Source organism: Trypanosoma theileri (assembly GCF_002087225.1).
Source record: "Trypanosoma theileri isolate Edinburgh chromosome Unknown TM35_Tth_1_V1, whole genome shotgun sequence".
NCBI lineage: Eukaryota > Euglenozoa > Kinetoplastea > Trypanosomatida > Trypanosomatidae > Trypanosoma > Trypanosoma theileri.
The window spans coordinates 1,327,105-1,349,973 of record NW_021639843.1 but is presented as its reverse complement, the minus strand read 5'-3'; the positions used below and the strand labels follow the sequence as shown (position 1 = coordinate 1,349,973).

At 38.0% G+C, this 22,869-nt stretch overlaps 10 protein-coding genes across 10 annotated transcripts; all 10 read right to left on the bottom strand.

Moving 5' to 3' along the window:
• Positions 1 to 90: 90 nt before the first annotated feature.
• On the bottom strand, positions 91 to 2,901 carry TM35_000016260 (uncharacterized protein; the record flags this gene model as incomplete). Its single annotated transcript, XM_029021307.1, has 1 exon — positions 91 to 2,901. The coding sequence occupies one exon, from the start codon at positions 2,899 to 2,901 to the stop codon at positions 91 to 93; it is 2,811 nt and encodes a 936-aa protein (XP_028887815.1).
• A 972-nt stretch (positions 2,902 to 3,873) lies between these two features.
• Positions 3,874 to 5,868, bottom strand: TM35_000016250 (DNA topoisomerase IB, large subunit; the record flags this gene model as incomplete). Its single annotated transcript, XM_029021306.1, has 1 exon — positions 3,874 to 5,868. The coding sequence occupies one exon, from the start codon at positions 5,866 to 5,868 to the stop codon at positions 3,874 to 3,876; it is 1,995 nt and encodes a 664-aa protein (XP_028887814.1).
• A 612-nt stretch (positions 5,869 to 6,480) lies between these two features.
• TM35_000016240 (putative cleavage and polyadenylation specificity factor) lies at positions 6,481 to 8,820 on the bottom strand (the record flags this gene model as incomplete). The annotated part of the gene is made up of 1 exon (XM_029021305.1): positions 6,481 to 8,820. The coding sequence occupies one exon, from the start codon at positions 8,818 to 8,820 to the stop codon at positions 6,481 to 6,483; it is 2,340 nt and encodes a 779-aa protein (XP_028887813.1).
• Positions 8,821 to 9,234: 414 nt separating this feature from the next.
• TM35_000016230 (putative hydroxyacylglutathione hydrolase) lies at positions 9,235 to 10,650 on the bottom strand (the record flags this gene model as incomplete). The annotated part of the gene is made up of 1 exon (XM_029021304.1): positions 9,235 to 10,650. The coding sequence occupies one exon, from the start codon at positions 10,648 to 10,650 to the stop codon at positions 9,235 to 9,237; it is 1,416 nt and encodes a 471-aa protein (XP_028887812.1).
• Positions 10,651 to 11,671: 1,021 nt separating this feature from the next.
• On the bottom strand, positions 11,672 to 13,741 carry TM35_000016220 (uncharacterized protein; the record flags this gene model as incomplete). The annotated part of the gene is made up of 1 exon (XM_029021303.1): positions 11,672 to 13,741. The coding sequence occupies one exon, from the start codon at positions 13,739 to 13,741 to the stop codon at positions 11,672 to 11,674; it is 2,070 nt and encodes a 689-aa protein (XP_028887811.1).
• A 735-nt stretch (positions 13,742 to 14,476) lies between these two features.
• Positions 14,477 to 15,346, bottom strand: TM35_000016210 (aldose 1-epimerase-like protein; the record flags this gene model as incomplete). Its single annotated transcript, XM_029021302.1, has 1 exon — positions 14,477 to 15,346. The coding sequence occupies one exon, from the start codon at positions 15,344 to 15,346 to the stop codon at positions 14,477 to 14,479; it is 870 nt and encodes a 289-aa protein (XP_028887810.1).
• Positions 15,347 to 15,685: 339 nt separating this feature from the next.
• On the bottom strand, positions 15,686 to 16,183 carry TM35_000016200 (uncharacterized protein; the record flags this gene model as incomplete). Its single annotated transcript, XM_029021301.1, has 1 exon — positions 15,686 to 16,183. The coding sequence occupies one exon, from the start codon at positions 16,181 to 16,183 to the stop codon at positions 15,686 to 15,688; it is 498 nt and encodes a 165-aa protein (XP_028887809.1).
• A 448-nt stretch (positions 16,184 to 16,631) lies between these two features.
• TM35_000016190 (Chain A, Structural Analysis Of A Probable Eukaryotic D-Amino Acid Trna Deacylase) lies at positions 16,632 to 17,180 on the bottom strand (the record flags this gene model as incomplete). The annotated part of the gene is made up of 1 exon (XM_029021300.1): positions 16,632 to 17,180. The coding sequence occupies one exon, from the start codon at positions 17,178 to 17,180 to the stop codon at positions 16,632 to 16,634; it is 549 nt and encodes a 182-aa protein (XP_028887808.1).
• Positions 17,181 to 18,045: 865 nt separating this feature from the next.
• On the bottom strand, positions 18,046 to 19,200 carry TM35_000016180 (uncharacterized protein; the record flags this gene model as incomplete). The annotated part of the gene is made up of 1 exon (XM_029021299.1): positions 18,046 to 19,200. One exon carries the CDS (start codon positions 19,198 to 19,200, stop codon positions 18,046 to 18,048), a length of 1,155 nt encoding a protein of 384 aa, XP_028887807.1.
• Positions 19,201 to 19,838: 638 nt separating this feature from the next.
• On the bottom strand, positions 19,839 to 22,745 carry TM35_000016170 (uncharacterized protein; the record flags this gene model as incomplete). The annotated part of the gene is made up of 1 exon (XM_029021298.1): positions 19,839 to 22,745. The coding sequence occupies one exon, from the start codon at positions 22,743 to 22,745 to the stop codon at positions 19,839 to 19,841; it is 2,907 nt and encodes a 968-aa protein (XP_028887806.1).
• Between the last annotated feature and the right edge of the window lie 124 nt (positions 22,746 to 22,869).

The window sequence follows — 22,869 nt, the reverse complement described above, 5'->3', positions numbered from 1 at the left end:
ACCAACTTTTGCTACTACGAAAATGTAGTTAAGAAAAAAAAAAAAAAAGTGCCCACCTTCCAATATCCCATTTTTTCTATGTATTGAAATTTATCTCACAAGAGGTCTAAGTAATTCCCTCCTTTCTTCTCGTAAAGCCTGTACGACAGCTCTAAGATGTTCAATTTCTCGATTGTAGTCTTCAAGACCAGACTTCATACATTCCTCGCGTATTGTCATGGCGGCAAGTTTTTCTTTAAGATTCTCAATCTCTTCTTCTCGGTGCTTCACACGTACACATTCTTCATTTACTCGCTGTTCCAATGTGATAACTCTGTCTACCAAACGTAAACGATCCGCCTGTATTGCCGCAACGGCTTCATCTGCTTCAGCAAGAATAGCAGCCTTGTATTCTGCGGCGAGATCATCATAAGATGGTAACGCCATTGTTTGGGTTGCCTTCTCACATAACAAAGGCATTCGTATGGGAGGAGATGTCTCCGCTATAGGTGTCACCATCGGTAAAGATAAACAAGCAGCAACACCAGGTGTTTGTTCCACTTGTTGAAGAATCCTTATCTCGCCCACAGCCTCTGCAGAAGGTTTCGTACTACATGTGAGACCTTGGGTTACATCTGTTGCACCCTTAGACTCTGACCATTCTTCAAACGATACTCGTGTTTCTTTAGAAAGAATTTTACCAGACAATGATGGGTTTCCAACACAACCACTATGCAAAAGCAATGAATACTGTGGTACACTATTGGTATTTTTTTCTATGATGTTTGTATGATTTATTATTGAATCACAATTCGTATGTGCAGTACGATTCTGAAGTGCCTCACACCAACGCTTCCAGACATTTTTAAGAGTTCTTGCACGTCTATTTATAGTAAGAAGGTTAATATTTTGCTTTTCATATGTACGCCAGCGCCAGCGCATAAGTAACTGTCCTAGACGGAAAGATCTAGGGGCATACGATAATCTTGCTTGCTCATACCAGAAGCGAAATATCACTCGTTTTTTCTCGATCCGAGGAAGCATTTGCATCATACTGGAAATAGCATGTGAGGTAGGGAATGAATACAAAAGAAGATTTTCAAGACGCTGTTGAATGAATTTTGTACACAGATTCTCCTGTTGCTTTTTCCATAACAATGATTTCCATTTAAGAAAGATACGCTGTTTTATATGATGATTAAGTAAATTAATCTGCTCTTGTTCCGATATCTTTTTCTTTATAGGAGGAGGAGGAGGAGGAGGAAAAGGTACAGGAGCTTCCCGAGGTAAAAAGAGAGATGCTCTATCACTGTTTCGCTCTTCTACTTCTTCAAGTTTCAACGGCATAAAACTATTATTTTTTACTTGATGATGATTATTATGAGAAATATAATCCTCTTCCAATGCAGCAGAAGCAAATTCATGTAATTCTTTTATCGGAACGAGATTTCTTTGATCTGATACCACACGCTGAGAAATTGGGGAAACATTACGCAATGATATAACATCAATATCAGTTTCACTCTCTACCCGCATACCATTTAAGTTTTGATGACTGGAGTCTACTTCAATATGCACCATCATCATGTCTTCATCTCGGGCTTCTTCCTCCTCCTCCTCTTCTTCTTCCTTCTTCTCTATCTTGCTCACCTTGTTGATTTTCTGAGATGGTGTTTCAATCTTAGTTGGAGAGAAAAAAAGTTTTTCAATTTTGCTAGTAGATTTTTTATACTTATCTTGCTCATAAAACTTGCAGCTATCAACCTTGGCGACTTGGGTAAACCAAAGTTTGTTCAAGCGATCCACATCCATTACTGTAAGCTCCTCACCCAGTGAGTGTGCAATGCTAAGAAGGAGTTCACATATGCGATGATCGAGTGAAGTCATAGCACGACGAAAAACATCTCTTGACCAATCTTTACAAAAAGCCGCAATGGTTGCCTTCTTAGGGTTATTAAGAGTTGCTGTATAAGGACGAGAGAGTGAGAGACTTAATGTAGAGGCTAACTGTGATGTTTCTGTCTCTGTATGGGTATCATCCATAATATTATCATACATATTTTCATCATTTATCATAGAATTCTCATCACTAATACTACACAAACGACATTTACCACTCATAAGGCGACGTACCAAATGTGATGCCGCACTTACATCTACAAGAGCCAACAATTGAGTTGAACATCGTGTGACGACATTTTCAACAGTTAATTGAAGAAGAGTATCTTGAATAATAAAACCTCTACGACGAATTTCATTATGTAGTGCGATTCGTTTCTCTGCTTCAATTAATAAAGATAAAAAACGCATACGATTAACAAGTTCCCCCATAGTTACCTTTTCTCGTTGAAGACACTGGGCGGCTCTCTCCACCTCAACAGGAAGTACAGATCTTGTATCTAATTTTTTCAGTCGACAACTTTTAGGCTGAAGACTATCAGGCCATGAACAAATACGTAATATATGAGCACGGTAATGAGGTAAAGATGTTACCGGATTAAACTCTAGTGAAAGATACTGAAGTGATGGTAAAAGTGAGAGAGCTTCACAGTCTTCAATCCGCTGCAATCTATTCCCCAATAATGAGAGACGTACTGTATTTTTAAACTGCACAATACCCAAAGTTTTTGTGAGTCGATTGCGGGAAAGCAGCACTGTGTGAAGAGAGAATGCCACTGCCGTGTTAATTCCAGCCCCGCTGAAGTCTACCTGCTCTTCTTCTCTTCTTCCATTATTGAATGTACTGTGCGGCGGCAGTTCAGCCACAGCCCGGCGCACTTCGTCAGGCGCGACGGTTGTGAGAAGCGACAATACAGTAGGGTGAATATCAACTTCCACAATATCCTGCGAGACACAATTGAGTCGCTGAAGACTCGAATCAATAACTTCAGGGTTCAGTTGAACACGTCTGGAAAGGCGCATCTCTCCCTTTATCTCTCTCTCTCTCTCTATATATATATATATATATATATACCACCTGTGAAGAGATATATTGCTAGACGCCACGCTACTACTAACAAGAAAATAGTAAAAACAGTAACAATAACAAATAATAATAATAATAACAATAATAGTAATAATAAATAATAGTAATAATAATATTAATAAAGAACAATAATAAAGAATAAGAAATAATCATTAGACTCAAATGTACATGATATTCACAAACACATTTGATTATATGAACAAGGGCAACTTCTTTAAAGAAAAAATTCTTCTTCTTCCGCATGCCCAGTGTATGCGAACGGGCAGCCTGTGCTTCTTTTGTCTTCCCAGACCCCTTTTTTTCACATACATTCCTTTCCTTTTTTTTATTTCTTTCATTCTCCTCTTATTTTCTTCAATTTTTTTTTATACTTGTTCTCAGCACATCCATTAATACATCACAAGATACAAATGACATATGAAATTATGCGTGTTTTTTTTTTCTTTTTTTTTTTAATCCTCGTCTATCCATAGTGGATTTTTTCCCTATTGTTCTTCTTTACCGCCTCACGCATCGTGTTGCCCAGAATAAAAAATGGAAAGTTGAATAAACAAGGAGAAACCGAAAAAAAAAAGAGTGTGAAAATAATAATAATAATAATAATAATAATAATAGAAATAGGAAGCGCGCGCACACATACACACCGAGAAAGACTAAAGAGAAAAAGAAAATCCCCATATCAAGGACATATTCCCATTGGAAGAATCTTCTTTCCATGTTTCTTTTTTTTTTTTTTTCTTCTTCTTGACTTGCGCCCTCTTCAGTCATTCTTCTATTATCTACAAGAATTCAACCTTTCCTAAGGTGACAAACACCACTTCACAGACAATACAGTTGGCACACAGGAAATATCTATTAATTCAGAAATCAAATGGCTAGTTTCACTTCATCACCTCTTTCAAAGTTTTTCAGCAAAGCGAAGTGATTGGAATATCATCATCGTCACTTTGTTCTGCCTTTACCACACCATCACCATTACGGCCTCTCTTTACACCACCCTTCGTTCCATTTTTACCGACTTTCTTTGCTTTCACAATATCAGCAATAGCTTTATCATCATCTGAATCCGATTCTACTGCCTTATTATTTTTCTTCCCCTTCTTTGCGGCAGCAGTTGATTTCTTTGAATCTACAGTTTTCTTCTTTGGAGATGCTTTTGTAGACTTCTTAGATTTTTTCTTTGCACCCTTACTACTACTGCTTCCACTTTTCTTTTTCCCATTAGTCGTTGATGTTTTAGATTTGGACTTGGGTTTAGAGGATGATTGTCGTGGTAATCCTCGATTTTTGACAATTTCATCATATTCCTTCTTTTGCTCTTCTGTACCATAGGCCTCAAGCCATTTATATTGTTTATCATCCTGCTCTGCAAAGAATTCTTCTGATGCCTTTTCCAATGATTTCTTTGCTGTTTCCCTTGCACGCCTTAGAGATTCAATGATTTCACGGGTGTAATTTGATTTTGTCGTTAACTGATGCATCGTGTTTCGGTGATTCTTCGAGATCGACTTTTGGTGATTACAAAGGATAGCAACCTCCGTGTTGGCTTTATTAAAATAGGCAAGTTTATCAGCTAAAGATGCTGTAGGTTCCACAGGTTTTTCTTTAAACCACCTATCTAAAGTGATAGACGCATTATATGTACGAAAAACTTTGGCACTTAACTCACTCATAAAGGATTTTAAATGATCATTAAGTATTGTAGGATTAATCCTATCAAAAATATCTTCAGATGGTTTTTTACCTTTCGTAAATCGTCGAAGTAGATCATATACTTGCGAAAGCACTACAGCTTCATTTTCATAACGAATAGAATCCTTTCCGAGAAAGTCAAACTTTACCACATTATTTGGTTTTAATTCAATATGCTCAACACGTAAGGAACAACATCCAACAGTATCTGCCTCGTCTGAACCCTTTTCATTACCCACACGAAGTGCAAGTTTATCAATGAAATACATGGCAACCGCACGTTGGGCAACCAACTGATCACGTGAGTTAAAATCTTCCATATAAGAAGCACGAATCTCACCAACGTGATCCTTAAGTTTTCGTGCCCTTTCAAATTTAAGCATATCTGATTGACCCTTAATAGTTGAAGAAGGGGCAAGCATTACATACTTATAATTTCCAAGAATAGAGTCACGCCAAGTTGCCAACCAAGTTACATTATGCTCATGTATAACTTCTTTCCAACGATGTCCTGCTGGTGGTTCAGGAATAGGTGAATTCTCATCGATATTAATAGTTATATCCTCAGGTTGAACCCGTTTTTTAAGCTTTCCCATTAAAGGATGTTTTCCACGTCCACGAAAAAGTCCTGGTGGCTCTACACGAAAGTTTGCCACTTGCTCCTTTTTTCCATCCCAAATACACCACCTGTAGGGTTCTGCCTCTTTTTCTGCCTGTAATTTTATTGCTTTTTTTTCTTCCTTTGTGCGGCTTAACTTCTTTTCTCGTTCCCGCAGGTGCCATTGATAGATGGCGTCAAAGTCGCAGAGCTCCAGGCGTCGAATCGGGTGACTGCGCTTATCGAGAATTTCCCGCCAGCTGTGAAAGAAATTACGGCGGAATATCTCACTGCGGTAGTACTCGTGTTCCCGCAGGACGGCAAACATCGTGGCGACTTCCTCCTCCTCTGGTGTCATTTTGAACTCGCGGCCCTCGTAAAGAATGGGAATGCCGTGCGGGGTGTACAGTGGGGGAAACATGACGCCGTTGTGGCTGAGGGTGTCCCAGCGCTTCTCACCTTTTGTGCTGAAGTGCAATTCCTCCTGTTCCCACCAGTTAACTTCCTCATCGTTATCGCTTTCACTGCTGTCGGCGTTGCTGTCCTCCGCCCGCTCTTCCTTCTTCACCACCACAGGCTTCTCCTCAGCCTTTATCTCCTCCTTCTTGGCCATTTTACGTGGATCCTCCCTTTGGTTTCTCCTTCTATGATGTGTTCACTGCTGCTTCCTGCTTTCTTAGTTACACAGTGTTAGGTCCGTCTGCGTGCCAATAATTAAAAAAAAAAAAGAACGCACTTGATGTGAAGAAATAGAATCAGAGAGAGAGAAAGAAAAAGTGATAGAAAAAAAAAAGGAAAAGTTTCACGAATCATTATTGTAGAAAAGAAAAAACAGAGAAGATCAAAAAAGAATGAAACCACCCATTTCCTTTCCCTTTTCATTACAAAGAGGAAAAAAAAAGAGCTCAAGTGGTGATCAGGATAATGTTATTTTACCCTAACATACGCTGTAAAAAAGAAAAAAAAGGTAAAATAGATAACTTCACCAAAAAGTGTCTACAGTCGCACACAGCAGGAAAAAAAAAAACGCCGGAATTTGTCAATAAGGACATTGAGACTGCCATTAATATTGACTTAAAATATAAAAAGAAAAAGAAAACCTAGAGAGAGAGAGAGAGAGAATAGAAAGCGAAGATTAGAAATAATTTAAAGAAATCAAACGGAAGAAGAAGAAGAAGTTACTTCAACACTTATTTCTCTAAATATATTCTTCTCTCACTTCATGTTAGACTGCCTCTTCTGGCACAGGTTCTGCACCGTGTATAATGCCACAATCACACCAACCCTGATCAACAGGAATGGGAAATAATGTCAGATACACACGTTTTAAAATACTCTTAAGACGCTCAACTTCAGGTGAAGAGTATGCAGACTTTTTACTATCCTGCAAGTCAATCTCAATACAGTCGGTAATGGTTGCCGTTTCCCCATCCTCAAGGGTTAATACACAAACCCCTGTACCAAGATTGGTCGTCACAGATGGATAAAACTGAGACATCATGTGATGAAAACATTTCAAACGAAAGAGGCGATCATTACCAGTAATATCAACAGGAAGTGGATCTGTATTCTCTGTGGTAAGTTCATCATGCATAATCTTTGTTAAAGCAATACATGTTACATCTGCGAGAAGATCATTACGATGACTTGCTGTCCAAGTTATAGTAAGAGTCGTTTGAGATCTTGCACTCTGTTGTACATCTACCCACACTTCTTTAGAAACAGCAATACGTGTCGTACTTGTAGACTGTTCATCTTCTTTTTCATTATTATTTTCTGTATTCGTTGCATCATATGTTTGTTGTTTTGGTGTTACTTCTTCAAACATTTGACTTTGTTCAAAATAACGTTGTAACACTTCCAGTACCTCTAAAGCAGACTTATAGCGAGGAAGTGGTAATACCATAGATTGATTAATTTGGGCTACATCAAGATCTGTAAAGAGTGGAATATCGGTTGGGTGAACAACACTATAGGCATGTTGTCCAGAAACAAGTAATACTCCACTGACAAATCCACCATCTTTCGCCGGAGTACTCGCTAAAGTACCCATAACCTTTGCCGTACGTTGAACACTGAATGGAATACGAATAACTTCTTGATTCTTAGTAGCATATACTTTAACTCCACGTTCTGTAAAATCTTGTTGTAATTTATTTTTTAACTGTCCCATTGCACCAACATTTCCATGAACAAGAATAACATGTTGTGTCTTGGGAAGTGCTTGAATAAAATCACGTGTTTGTCTTCCATCTGAATGTGCAGAAAATGAAACGGATTGAATAGTTCGCATACGAAGAGGAAGTACCTTACCACCTGGTTTAGTAATTTCTTTTGGTTTGGAAAGAACATCTTTGGCAATCGTTCCATCCACACAATATCCTGCAATAATAATACCATTACGTCTATCACCACACCATCTTTCAAATAATTCCAAAGAAATACCAGATTGTAACATACCAGGTGAGGCTAATACAACACACGGTCCTGTATCTTCAAAAGATCGAGTATCCACAAGAGATTGAATATACTTAAAAACAAATGGATTACGATGATTTGCATGTTGTTGTTTAACACGATCATTCATAGCGCTAACAAAGGTTTGATATAATTTCATACACCGCTGCGCCAAAGAAGAAGCGTAGTAAATAGGAATATGTTGTAATTCCTTATGTGCTTCCCAATACTCTTCAAGAATCAATAATAATTCCTGTGCTCGTCCTAATGCAAAGACGGGAACCAAACAACGACCACCACCCTTCACAACATCATGAACCCACGTCGTGAAGAGTCCTTCGCGTTCCTCACGGGATTCCAATTCACGGATTCCATTTGTACTCTCCACGATGAGAATATCCGGTGAATAGGGCGGGACCTCCGCTCCCAACAAGTGACGATCGGGAACCCGTGAGAAGTCGCCTGTGTAGAGTGTCTTCATACCGGCAATATCCACCATAAAGAGAGCCGCACCAAGTACGTGTCCAGCATTAAAAGGTTGAAATCGAATACCATTAACCGTTACTTCTTCATGATATTCAACCGTTTCAATTTTTTCAATTGTACTTTGTAACCATTCATTTGTTACAATATCATTAGCGCTAGCACCGACGCGTAAAAAATCATTCATTACCATTTTATAAAAAGCTTTAGTTGCACTTGTCATGAAGACACGTCCTTTAAAGGATGTCTGTTCACAAAAGTACGGTAATGCTCCACAGTGATCCAAATGAAAGTGTGTGATAAGAACAAGATCAATCTCATCACAGCGAATACTGTCAAAGAATGGGAGCGAATCCAATCCACTCTTCGCCGGGTGATTCCCACAGTCCAGCATGACAGAACGTCCCTTGTAGCGAACCACCACACACGATCGCCCAACTTCACCTCCGCTGCCAATTGGAAGAATCTCCACTTCATCCAAAGACGGCGGTAAAAGACCACCACCACCACCACCACTACTAACGGCAGCAGCAACAGCAGGAGAAACGGCAGGAATGTACGGGGCGTTGGTGTCGAGAACAGACCCAACGTTCGGGTTGGTGTTGTACGCGGCTGCTGGGAACATGAGGGTTCTATTTATCCTGCGCTGAAACTAACACATGTGATTGAGTGTAAAACATTAAAGGAGAATGTAATGAAGAGAGAGAGAGAGAAAAGAAGAGAAAAGAAGTATAAAGGCAAAGGTATATGATTATCTCCAAAGAAGGAAAAGAAAACAAATTAAAAAGATAATAGTGTGATGCCATTAAGAGAAGAAGGCATTTAGAATATAGAGATAGAAAAAAAAAGAAAACGATCAAACATTAAACAATAATAATAATAATAATAATAATAATAATAATAATAATAATAATAATAATATGGAGAACCACATTGATCCGTAAGTGAATACAGTGGAGAACAGTAGAACAAAAAAAAAAAACAATAACAACAATAACAAGAGAAAATAAAAAAACTACTATAATAATTTCCAACTTACTTACTCCACAATATCTCTCTCATTTGAGGTATAAATGATACCTTGAAGTTTATTTGTTGAGAAGCGATCTGTATTCGCTTGTTCAAAGGCCGAACGTTTAAGCGTGAGAAGCGGGTTGGTTTTCCTTTCAATCGCCAATGTGGATGGCACCGTACACGCCGGAAGACTCCATAAAGACTCTACACCACTTTCTAAAGGAACGGCATTCATGATATCATCTTGCATAAATGTAGAACGTAATTGTCGTGTTAATCCCATAGCAATACGCAATTCTTTACGATATTTTTGATTTCCTGTTTCTACTCCATCTGTACCTTTATCTTCTTCTCCTTTCTGAAGGTTTATCAATTCTCGTAGTAATCGTTCTGTATATTCGTGTCCAACGTATACAAGGACATTATTTGATGAAACCAATTGTTTATTGGATGGATGTATTTGCAATTTCTGACCAAGAAATAATTCTGAGCTTTGAATAACTTCATCCAGTGAACGTACTTCAAACATAGCACCACAACCTCCACAGAAAATACAATCTCCTGTGAAAAGTGCCAATCGCTGCGAGGCATCCTTTTCTTTTAAGGCATCTCCAACCAGAAATAAAACAGATCCAGCGGTATGACCAGGTGAGGCCACTACAGAGACCGCTACACCTCCACCCGCTACACTCAACACATCACCTCCTTTAATATAATCCGTACAGGCATGTGGTTTATCAATATCAGATCCATAAACTTTCAATGCAGCATCCATTAATTCACTATCATCAGATTCTCTATTTTGTGCTTGTTGGAGTAACTCTTGATTACCACCTGCATGATCCCAGTGTTTATGGGTTGTCAAAATATCAGTCAAGATAAAGTCTAACTTTGTTAAATGCCGAATAACTTTTAACATATATAATACGAGAACAGGATCTGCTGGATCAACTACAGCACATCGTTTAGTTGAAAAACTTAAAATAAAATAGGCATAGTTATCAGTAAAAATAGGAACAGGAACAATCGTAACTCCATCATATCCCTCTTCTCCTAAACTACGGAGATCCACAAGACCACCTCCACGTTGATAAAACTCAGAATTTGTCGCGAACTCTGAAGGGAATGGCGATGTGGACTTGTGTATCCCACTCAAACAACGTACACCATGTCTATAGTCGGAATGTGGAAACGGTTGACGGGCGTGTAGTTTTGGTCGCAGGTATTTATACCCAAACAAATGAGAGCAGTAAAGTTGATAAACGCCAGAGAAGATGTTACTTCTAAACCACACATCCGGGAAGTAATTATTCTCCGGCACAACACCAGACACATAAAGGGCAAAGGTGGCACACAGGACACTTGGTACACTTGTTATCCCCACAAAACAGAGAGAAGAGAACCCCACAGCGAGTGCACAGGGACCAATCAATTGTTTCATATTTACTCTTGTTGCTATTGCTTTTGCTATTTTTGTTATTGTTGTTATTAGAGAACTGTTGTTTCGCCAGATATCGAAAATGCTATAAAACTATCTTTTTCTTACTAGACCCTATATGTCCATAGAGTAATAAAGGCAACATGTAAACAGAAAAAAAAAAAATAATAAAAACCATAGAGAACAAAACGAACATACACACACATATATATACAGAAAAAAAAAATAAAATAAATAAAGAAACAATTGGAAATGTGGAGACCATACAAAAACAGAATCAAAACAGGCAAAAATTGTACCACATAGGCACTGTCATTAATTACATCATGAGAAGAGCAATTCAGGGAATTCTATCCATCTCTTCATAGGTAAATATATATAAAGTTGAAGGATAAAAAAAAAAAAAAACCATAAGGAAATAAGAGCATACCAATGAAAAATAAATAAATAAACAAAAAAAAAAAAAAAAAAACCCGTACAATAGGAAAGATAAAAATAAATTTCGGCATAATGAAAAACAAATAATCCAGTGAAATTCATCACAAACTCCTTTCTCTCTTAACGCTCAGTAAATAAGAGACAAAAATAAAAAAAAAAAAAACAAATAAACAAACATATACACATATACATATATACATAGAAACGCACAGCTTTTCAAATGTTAGAAGACGTACAATTTAATTTCTAATAAATAAATAGAGTGAGGAGGAAAAAAAACAGAAAAAAAATCCGTTCTGTGCATACAGTAACAAATAGACAAAGGAAGAGAAGTGTATTAGGAAGTCAAGTACAGTATTAAGAGAAGTATACAAATATAAATGAAAAAAAAAGCAAAAAAAAAGACATAACCATCAAATTCTTTAGACTAAAGAATAACAGTTTTTTTTTCTCAATGCACTTACAAAATAAATAAATAAAAAAAAGATGAAATAAGAGTAAACTATTTTTTCGTTTTTTTTTTTTTTTTTTTTCTCAATAACCACACAGCTTATCTTTCTCTTTCTCTCATAGTGACCTTTTCCAATTATGATACATGAACTTCACTGTCATTTCTCTGGACCTGCGAGAGAATACAACGTCGTATCTCACTTAATTTATCCACCGCCAGATTCACGTACGTATCTAAATCCTGAACGCACACAAGACGTCGTTTACCACCCTTCACTAACTCAATCTTCTCTCCACCCACAGTCAACACATACCGAAGACCAAAATCCTCAAACACTTTAAGTGAAATCTTATCTTTTCCATTTTGAAGAGTTCTGAGATTTTTTTCATACATGTCAATTTCATCAAGTGTGGTGATAGCCGCTGCATTCATAGTTTCTGGTGGAGGATGATTTAATAATTTTTTATGTTCACTTTTATTTTGATTTGTCTCTTTTTGCAAGGGAAGTGTTGAGCTGCGCTGACAAACAGGAAGACTCCAGTCACCTGGAAGCATCTTTACAAACGAACCCGAATTTGTTGACTGCTGCTTTTGTTGTTTTCGCTTAGATGTATACAGTCGCTGAGCCAAGAGAATACCTTCAAGACGTTGTTTTTCAAACTCCAGTCGTTCTAAAAACTCTTCATGGTTTGACCATGTAACAGGAATAGAGTTTCCATTGGGAAGTAGTTTATATAATCCTTTTCCATATGTTGGAATAACAAAAGTAAGAAATGGACCACCATAATCTTCTGGTTTCATCATATTCTTATTAAGTTGAATATTTTGTAAAATTTGAAATACTTCATTTTTTAAATCATCTGGATCTAAAGTAAAATTATTCCACTCTGCAGAATTATGTGGTGGGTACTGCTCTAATGATCGCCTTTTAGCTTCAGAGGAGTTTAATGAAGAAATTGTAGAAAAACTGTGATGACTATTTTTAACTTCATCTTCAACAAAGGCGGCATGAATCATATCTCTCATTTTGTAGATAAGATTAACATACTCTTCTACATTCTCTTTGGTAACCGCAATATTAGCACCATCTTCTTTAAGAAGAACATCACGATCTAGAATTCGGATTGAGAAACAGAGACCAGGACCAGATGTTGGGTCCTTCCTAATACTTTCAATAACATTCCAAAAACTCTCTTCCAGTGAAGGCATTTCTTTTAAATGAGAACAACAGCTAGAAATATTGTTACTGGATCTAGTTTCAACATTTATAGATTCCATTATTTTTGATCTGGCCAAAGCTATAAAACGATCTTTATCTTCCAACTTTACAGGTTCATTATCATTATCAGAAATGAGTGGAACAAATGTGTTATTGAGTGGTATACTGTATGTGAGGTTAAGATTGTTGAATTCCTCTTCTGTCATTGAAATACCCATAGGTTTGTTTACACTATCTAAGGAACGTAAAAAATCCAAATATCCATGAGACAATAATGAGAGCTGTTGTTGTTGTTGAGATTCTTCTTCTGAGAGAGTAGAAGACCAAGCGGAATTGTGAGCGGCATCCATAAGTTGTTGTAATGATTTCTTAGCATCCAATCCAAATCGTCTGGCTTTTGAAAAGGGAACAGGATCATTTCGTGTTCCCGGTCGTATATCATGTAATTCTCCAGCAAATGGTATACAGTAGGTCACTTGAAGAGCATTCCAATCATTCTCATTTCGTATACACCAATCTGAGTTTATATTTGTCAAGTAATCTACTATAAGGATTGCAATAGGGTAATAATTTCCACCAAGGTGTAATAATGGGGCAATTGGAAAGTCTTGTACATCTGGTATGATTTCCTGCTGCCATTTCCAATATAATCTCAAAAAGTATGAATAGTTTGCAGCCGTTACCTCAACAGCAGCACCATTTGGAAAAAACTCTGTTAACGTTCCATCCCGCTGCGGCATCGCAAAACTACACTTCTCCTGTTTTACGGCTGTAAATCCAAATTCCTGCAATTTTGTCACGTAACTGAGAAATGCATGACAATGGGCATCATAATATTCTCCAGCGTGAGTGGCAAGTGCGGCGTGTAGTGCGGCAATGATATCAACAGGGGCGAGTTGAGGTGTGGGATTACCATTATTGCTGGTATTCGCATTGACACTACTGCGAAGAAGGCGGAGGAGGTCCTTCTCACACTGTAAAGCCATTATTACCAGTAGAGAGAGAGAGAGAGAATGTGGATATGTGTATATAAATATATATGAGTGTAGATATCTATTTGTTCGTTTTTTTTTTCTTTTCTTTTTCTTTTTGCTGTGGGTTTTTCTTTTTTTTGGGGGGGTTAGGGCCTGTCAGCACACACACAGAGCTGGAAATAAGGAAGAAGAAGAAGGAAGGGGAGAACTAATATAAATGGAGATGTATTGATATGTTGTGAATACACATAAACAGAATGAAAGAGAAAGAAAGAAAAGAAAACAAGCAGATAGATAGATAGATAGAGAGCGAGAATAAAAAAAAAATTGGTAGTATCTTCATCTTTCATTTTATTCCTTCTTTTGATTACACATAGATGCGAAAAAAAATGGAGTCACTGACGTAAAGTTACGCACAGTAAATAACAAAATTTGTCTGCTATAGAAAAAGAAAAGATGAACAAACAAAATGAAAAAAAAAAAAAGAGAGAAAGAGAAAGAGAAAGAGAACTACCACAACAATAAATAAAAACACCTGTTCTACAAGATTGAAACTCCTATGCATTTCCCCTAGTATTCTTTCCTTTAATCAAACTTCACATACTCCATAAATTGATTACATTTTACCACCCAACCCACCTCCCATGGAAACAAAAGGGAAAAAAAAATCAGAAGAAAAAAAAAAAAAACAAAAACAAAAACAAACAAACAAACACACAGATAATAGAAAGTTTGATGTGTACGGCGTTACAACTTTAAACAGCTGAAACGCAGAATTTGCTGTGATGCCTTCCATTCTCCTTTAGGAGGAATTTTTACTTTTTTCCCTATTGCGCCGTGTTCAACGCAAACAAATTTCTTGTAGCCATCTGGAGGAAGATCTTTCATTTTTGCCGATTTCTCAACCCACGGGTTCCACAGTACCACATCTGGAAGATTTACTCCAGCAATGTGCGTGGTACGTTTCTTAGACATATCAAGTAACATAACCGCACAACGTTGATTAAGGTAAATTCGATCAACTTCTCCCATAAATCCCCAAAACTGTTCTGGGTGTCGAACTTTCCTTTCTTTAGATAAACTGTCAATATAAGGCGTTAAATTTACTCCATTTACTAACGTCTGTTCAATATCATCTACGGCAAAGTACGTATGGAATGCAAACGTAAACTCAACATCTGACGCCGAGTCATTATTTACGATCTTCATCTGCAATTGCAACTGATCATTACTGAAAGTTATGGTGTACAGAAGTGAAACCACTCCAGTTGATGCTGTCGTGTTCTCCTCCGCCTTCTCTGAATGTGAGTGCTGCATCTCACGTGGATCCACATCGAGCGTAAAAGAGGCCATTCCACTCTGCACTTGCTGTTTATTCCACTGCCGAACACGTGCAAAGCCGTGTGAAGGCAACGGACCGGAGTTTGAGAACTGCGGAAAAATGATGGGAACACCACCGCGAATGGGCACCCCTTCCTTATAAACGGCTGTTGGACTGGTGTAAAGAAGTTCCTCGCCGTTACTGTTGCGCCAACTGGTAATGTGAGCGCCTTGCAAATGCACAGTGACGGAGGAACCATCCTCGTGTTTGGCTACAACCACAGAGTTGTCAGTCATTGTCTTTGCACAGATTGTACCCACGCCAAGAGCAAAATTATTATTATTATTTTTTTTTTTTGTGTGTGTTGGTGTTGCTTTGATCACTATTATTTTGTTTAAATTATTAAACAACAAGAAAAAATAAGAGAGATCCCAAAGGGGTAAGAAAAAAAAAAAAAAAACTGTCAGCAAAATCCTTCGAAAATAAATATAATAATAATAATAATAATAATAATAATAATAATAATAATAATAATAATAATAATAATAAAAGATGAGGTATTTCTTCAGATGTATCAAGCAGAGTACTCTCATCCAAAAGTTCCCTCCACATCTTCTTTTCTTCTTCTTTGATTATTAGAAAAACGGATACGGTGGGGGCGGTCGACGACTTAATATGTTCTTGATCTTTTGCTTGCACCATGAATCATGCTGTTTCTCTGCTAAGAGATAATCATTGCGGAACTTTTTCGCTTTATCTACGGGAAGCGCCAACATCGCCTCATTGTGTTTAATAATGCGCTCCACATCCGTACGCATGTGATGAGAAATGAATGCAGCAACCTCATGGCTAACACCCAGTAACTGTCGAACAGCCTCCCCATTTGTTTCCCCCGAGTACTTGTAGAACTCCACAAGAACACGATGGCGTGACCAGAACAATTTCGCACGATCGTGAAAGTACGCCGAGCGAAGACTTTTCATGAGATCTCGGTAACAACGCTGTTGCGGAGTCCACTGTGGCTCCACAGCGGTACTCGTAGTAGTGGTAGTAGTACCCATTCCAGTTGTAGTTGCAGCAGCTGAAGGCGTCAGTGCCGCATGATTGGTGAGAAGGCGGCAGCCACGCCGCATACCACACGCCGTACTCACCACTTACAGCCAAGAAATAAAAGTATATATATAAATACAAATAATAATAATAAAAAAAAAAACAAAGGGGAAAAAAGAAAAGGCAAATAATGCTAGCACATAGACACAAAGGCATACAGTCAAAGAGAAATGGATATATATATATATATATAGAGAGAGAGAGAGAGAGAAATAGGGAAATACAGACACAATAGATGAAACAACAGAACCAGTAAATAAACAAATAAATATAGTATGCTTGCTGTAGGAACCAGAAAATGTACTAATAAACCAACTACACAGACACACATACAAAGAGAGTCAAGGGGTAAATACCCACACCCCTACATCACATCAATTCACAACTATCCTTATCTCAAATAAGGAAAATAATGAACATCTCTTCCCACTCCCACCGATTTCTCAGTGGAGGTGTGTATGCAAGTATTTCCTAAAGATCCAAAAAATGACTGAGAGGTCCATCCGATTCAAACCGCAGTCCCTGACGATTACCGTACGTTCCGTTAATGACACGACTTGCAGAACACGAACCATCAACACTTGCGATTGTCTCCAGAGGTGATCCATTGGCATCCACTGTGTTTGTATCTATTCCCCGTGCTTCTCGAAGTAACTGACAAAATCGACTAAAAAGTTCAAGTCCTCTTGTTTTATTTACCAATGAGTGAAACTGCACGTTTCGCCCTTTAAGTTTTCCTCCAAGTGTTGCTTGTGGCACCACCAGAATATCCGCATCCCGCCATTCCTCCAGTGAAGTGATGAACTGAGAAGATCCTTCTTCTTTTTCTTCTAAAGATGGACGCTGAAGTACTTTGGCCGTCATAATAGTTGTTACGGCTCGCTGCAGTGCGGTATCATCAATATCATCGAGAAAGGCAATGTACACAATCATTCCACGGCCCACATTCACGTAACGCTCGGCGTTGTCAACAAGAATGGAACCTTTTGCAATGCTCTGCAGCACAACACGAATAGTCATTTTTCTATTTCACCTAGAAGCAAGAGGGCAAAAAACTATAATAATAGTTAGGAAGCCTAAAAGAAAAAAAGAAAGGGAAGAATAGAAGAAAAAAAAAAAAACATACACAGACAATGTAATGAGCTTCACATGAATCTCCCCACCCTTCCCCCACACACACCAGAAAAAAAAAAAAACAAAAAACAACAAACAAATAAAGAAACATAAACATTTATTCAACTATAGAATACCCTAGCCTTACTCCCTCTTTAAAGAAATAAAACACAAGAGAAAAATATTTTGTTTCCATGATTGTTCAAACAAGTTTTGATGCATTATTTACATATCTCTATCAAATCTTTTCCCGATGATGATTGCTAATACATAACAGAAACTAACGAAATGGAAGTGCTGAGAAGCCCTTTTATCCCGCTTCCCGCTCGGGGCGGAGTGGGTTGGGTTGGGTGGGCTTTTCAGAAACTTACTGTTAGGCAGACTGTAAAGATAAAAGAAATAGAATTTGGTTTACCAAAACCCATAAATCTGTAGTTCCAAAAAGTAAGGCTTTGCCATTCTTATCGCAAGCTTTCAGTAAAAAAAAAAAAAAAAAAACAAAAAAAAACGAGAAACGAATTAAAGCAGCATCAATTTTATTTGCTTTTTTTATGTATTCTGAATGACAGTCACCCACACACTTCTCTCACTCACCAAAGGTTCTGCCCTATTTTTTTTTTTTCCCCTTGCTTCTATATAGCCCACGTTATTCTCAGTCCACATCGAGAACAAACAATAAGGAACTATATCAATACATCCAACCCAAGAATAAACCCCAAGAAAAAAAAAGGGAATAAGAGGAATTAATTTACTCTGTGGTTGTTTCCTTGCCTCATTCCACGCTAACAGCTGGGGATCCTGTAAAATAGTTTAATACAACCGTACTGGCCGTCAATACAGCATAACGATATGAGGCCCTTGTATATTCATTGTACTCTTCTTCAGTCATGAAAGTAGTATTTTGACTCCAGATAGGTGTTCCATCATCATCTTTACCAATAATGGACATTGGATACATATTATAATTAGAACCGGCACGTACCAACGCTATTGGTACATGTGGATAGCGAGACATGACATGTAGAAATCCAAATCCTTCCATTGCCTGGACACAGGTATGATCTTCCAAAGGAATATCAGGAAGTAGGTCATGACTGTATTCACGACAAAGCAAATCGCTGCGTGCCCCTGCAAGAATTTGACTTGTGTCTGTCTCTGCGCAGTTTAACAGTTGAGGTGTTGCCGGTGGTGTACGATCTTCCACTGCGCTATGGGCCTTCCAGAAGGATTCCATTCCCTCCTTCACAGTACTTGATGGTGCTGGAAATTCTTTTCCCTTCATCGCCTCTCGCATCATAGACGCCAATGATGTTGGATGTCGATAGGCACAACGTCCAAAGAAGGTGGTATCATTATGCCGCACACAATTAGGACGTGAACACTCCGATTTCACCGTTTCTTCATAACAAATTCCACACTCCTGCAGCAGTGCAGCGTTTGTAACGCAGACACTTCCCAAATGATTTTTATTTGGTTTCTCCAACACACCGCAGCCACCCACCACATTTGGGTTCCATCCACCCACAGTGGGGGATATACCAGCAGTTCCAAGATAGACAATGGATAAGGCCTCATAGCGTGGGTCCTGCATGAGATTCACCGTACACGCCGCAGCGCTCACAACGTAAATGCCTGTAGTTACAATTAATGATGGTAATCGTTCACCAGTACTCTTTACGAGATAACCAAAAAAAGCGGTTTGACAGTCTGCAATTTCAACACTACGGATATCTTCCATAGCGTCCTTAATATAATGAAGCTCATGTCGACCCGAATAAGTCCCATTATCTGCACAGAGAAACATATGCACTTTTTGGGTTTTATTTGTTATGTTCACATCACTCGTGGACTCATTAGGCTTACTCGGGACATATAGATATGAAAGAAAAACCCCCAAAGCAAGAAGCAAAGAAGCCCGTGCAAACATTTTTTCTTTGTTTCCTTGTTCTCTCTCTTTCTCTTTCAGACTACCCATAGGTAAAAACAACAAACAACAAAAACAACACAAATATGAGAAGAGAGAATATATTTAAATGATAGATGAGCAGCAAACACACACACACACACACCTTTTACTTTCTAGAGATATACATGATACCCCTATCATAAGAACACAAGAAAAAACCATCAGTGAACTTAATAATGTGAATAGAAGAAACAAATATAATAACCAGAAAAGGAGAAAAAACCCTACAGACCCTCAGTCTTTACTCCATTCCTCTTCCCCATATCCCCTTCCTCCCCTCTAAACAAATAATCAAACAAACAAAAACAACAAATGTTAGTTGTGAAATTAATAGCATTAAAAGAAATAAGAGAGAATTGTGAGAACAGATCAGACATTTAGTGTTTGTATTTAAAGTTGCCACCGCAACAGCCTGTTTTTATGAAAAGAGGACCAAGTAACCACACCCACAAAACACGAGAACAAAAAAAAAAAAAACAAGTGAAAAAAAAACCTTGTAACAAAAAATTTATATAAAAACAAAGAAAGAATGAATTAATGATAGTAAACACAAAAAAAAAAAAAAAAACACTGTGAGAAGTAAACGAAATAAAAATATATCAATATGGACGCGATGTCTCCACAGATTCCATGAACACGGTGGGTTCATGTGAACTCTCATTAATCCCCATACCATCATCATCTTCCTCTCGCACTGCAGAATCTGTTGAGGGTGAAACACTGTCAAACGGACATTCACTGTCACTCTTTACACTGTTAGAACGATCTGCACTTCGAAAGTACACCAAATAGATTACCAGTAACACTCCTGCTGTAATGAACAGTAAGGTGTCAAGAACTCCAATCACAATAAGTAGTACTCGCCACCAAGGCGTAGTCGGTGTATTTAAGTGATTCTCATCTTCCCCCGTTCCCTCCGAGTACTCTGATGTTTCTGTGGTATTAGTATTGGTTGGCAATTTAAAGAGTCTTGTGGTTACTGCGCCTTGTGCGAAGAGTAATTTTGCATTTGCACAGCTGGGGTCTTGTGTTCCTGATCTAGTGGCACACCGGTCCACAATCTGAAACTCCACAGTTACATACTCTGGAGTTCCAGGAAGTACAATAAACTTATAAATATCATTAAGAATAGGGAATTGATTGTTAATAACTCTCTTCTGTGAAGGTGTTGTATTGTTTTCAAGAATTGTTATCCGTACCGCAAGCTGAATACGATCTCCTATTTTACTCATCATATTTCCAAGTTCGGTTGCTCGTTTTTTTTCTGCCCAAACGGCTTGCTTAATAATATGAAAGGATTTTCTTGTAAAGTGAGTGTAATTCTGTGTATTTACAACTACTGCCAAATTTCCATCTTTCATAGAACAAATACCCAGATTAACAACAGCCGATCTCTTCCTTGGAAAGTTATCACATGAAAGAATAGTCTCTACAGAATTTGGAAAAGACAAATCTGAAGAAAGATCAAGAGGATAAACTTGAATTCCTGCAACTGTAGGTAAAATAATAGCTGTGCCTGCACGAAGAGGTGGAGAAGTACGGTACATTGGATTTTGTACAGATACACTGAAATCACATTGTTCACTACCGAAGGCTACTGATGATACAAGTCTAATTGAGATCGTAGTGGCAGATACAATAGTAATATCACGCTGTAAGGGAATAAGTTTGGGGTTTCCTGAGATATAACTTCCATTAACACCCGGCATAGACACTTCAAACTGTGAGAGTCCTTCACTACAGTGAATTCTTAGTGTCACTCTATCCAATGATGATGATGATGATGTTGTTGTTGTTGCCGTATTTGGAGGCATGACGTTAAGAAACGGCATTGGGTTGTTTTCCTCCATATTAGGCGTCAACACATTAGCCGGATCTACACGCCATTCCCATAATGGTGAAGGTGTGTACATCTCCAACTTCGCCATACAACCATCCGCAGAAGGATAGAAGTCTACTCCGCAACTACATCCACCATCACCATCATCAAAGGATCCAGGTGGACACATCACACAATCTTCTTCACTATTCCAGGCATTTCCACTAGGATGAATAAATCCCCAGGGACAGGAATGTACGGTTACTTTTTCATCATCCTTTTCTAATCCAAGCACTGATTGGGTGATGTTAGGAACACCAATGGGTTGTTTGTCATTACAAGAGGTATTATGGAATAATGAAATACACTCATAAATGGAACTAGGTACTGGCTCACCGTTTGTACCAGGAGTACGGAGAATTGCTCGTCGCACACAAGTAGCCAATGGAACGTTTCCATCAAATATTTTTCCCACATGAGGTTGTTCTGTTAAAAAAGCTAACGACATATGTAAATAATTAAGAAGATAATTACGATTTAGAGAAACTCTTTTTCCAGAATCACCAAGTTTAGCAAAACGTTCTAGTGGCCAAGGAGCATTTTTTGAACCTGTTTCATTTACCATATCCCAATAAGCAAGACGAACTGGAAAATCTTCAAGTATCATCATCTGAATAGCGAAGGAAGCAGTTATACAAGGTAAATGATTAAGATTATTAACGTTTCTTCCTGTACTGTTATAGAACATTTTAAATCCACTATAAAAAGATTCAACCTCTCGCTCAAAACCAAAAATAACGTGATAACCATACATTACTTCATCAAAAAAATTTAACCAATCATCTAAAAAAATAGATGGATTACAATAGACTTGAGAACCTAAAAGAGTTCCATTTATAGTAGTATAGGTAGGTACTTTTATATCAATTTCACCAACTGAAGTTTTCACCCACTGTTTTACCACATTCCATTTATCCATAACATCTTCATATGAGTCTCTTACGATAGATGCACCTCTTGCACTTACTGCCTCTACAAATAATTGATGAGCTTGAATATTATTACTTTTATTCCATCCTTGAGAGACAATTTGCCACAATTGTATTCCTGCTTTTGCTGCTTCTCGTGTTCGCAGGATGGAGTAGCGTAGGCGTTCACGTAAGTTCTGAACTTGTAAAATATTTTCAACAATTAAGTCAGCGCTACCGTTAAGAAGATTTACAGAGTCTGGGGACATAACAGTCATCATCCTGCGATAATTCCAATAGTTTGTGGAATCCGTGATATTCATAGAGCAATCTTCAGGAAGAGATTGAAGTGAGGCCACACAAGGCATATCTTTTCCCTCACGACGTAAATAACAGCCTTCTATCATATCAAGCTCTGCTGATTTTTCACCATGCGGCATTGATAAGAGATTATGTAGTCTGTCAAGGTCTGTGAGTGTTACGGGAAACACCATAGGTAACGTTCTCTCGCCTCTATGCAGACAGACCGATGTTGAATTATTGCCATCTTGAGATGCATACAATTTCCCACCAGTGAATGCTATAAACGGCGCCAAGGCACTTTCTGCAAGTTCAATGGAGTCCAACATGGGTCTTATGGGGTCCGTGGGAACGGCGATGGAATGCGTTGCAATAGGTGCGAGGGTTAGAAATACGTAAATTAAGTACGGAACCTTCATTTCTGATAATGTGTTTTCTTTTTTTCTTATTCTTCGTATGGCTTTATTACTCTATGTAACCCTTTAAAAATAAAAAAGGAACTGGAAAACAATAAACAGAATAAATACGGCAGACAAAAAAAAA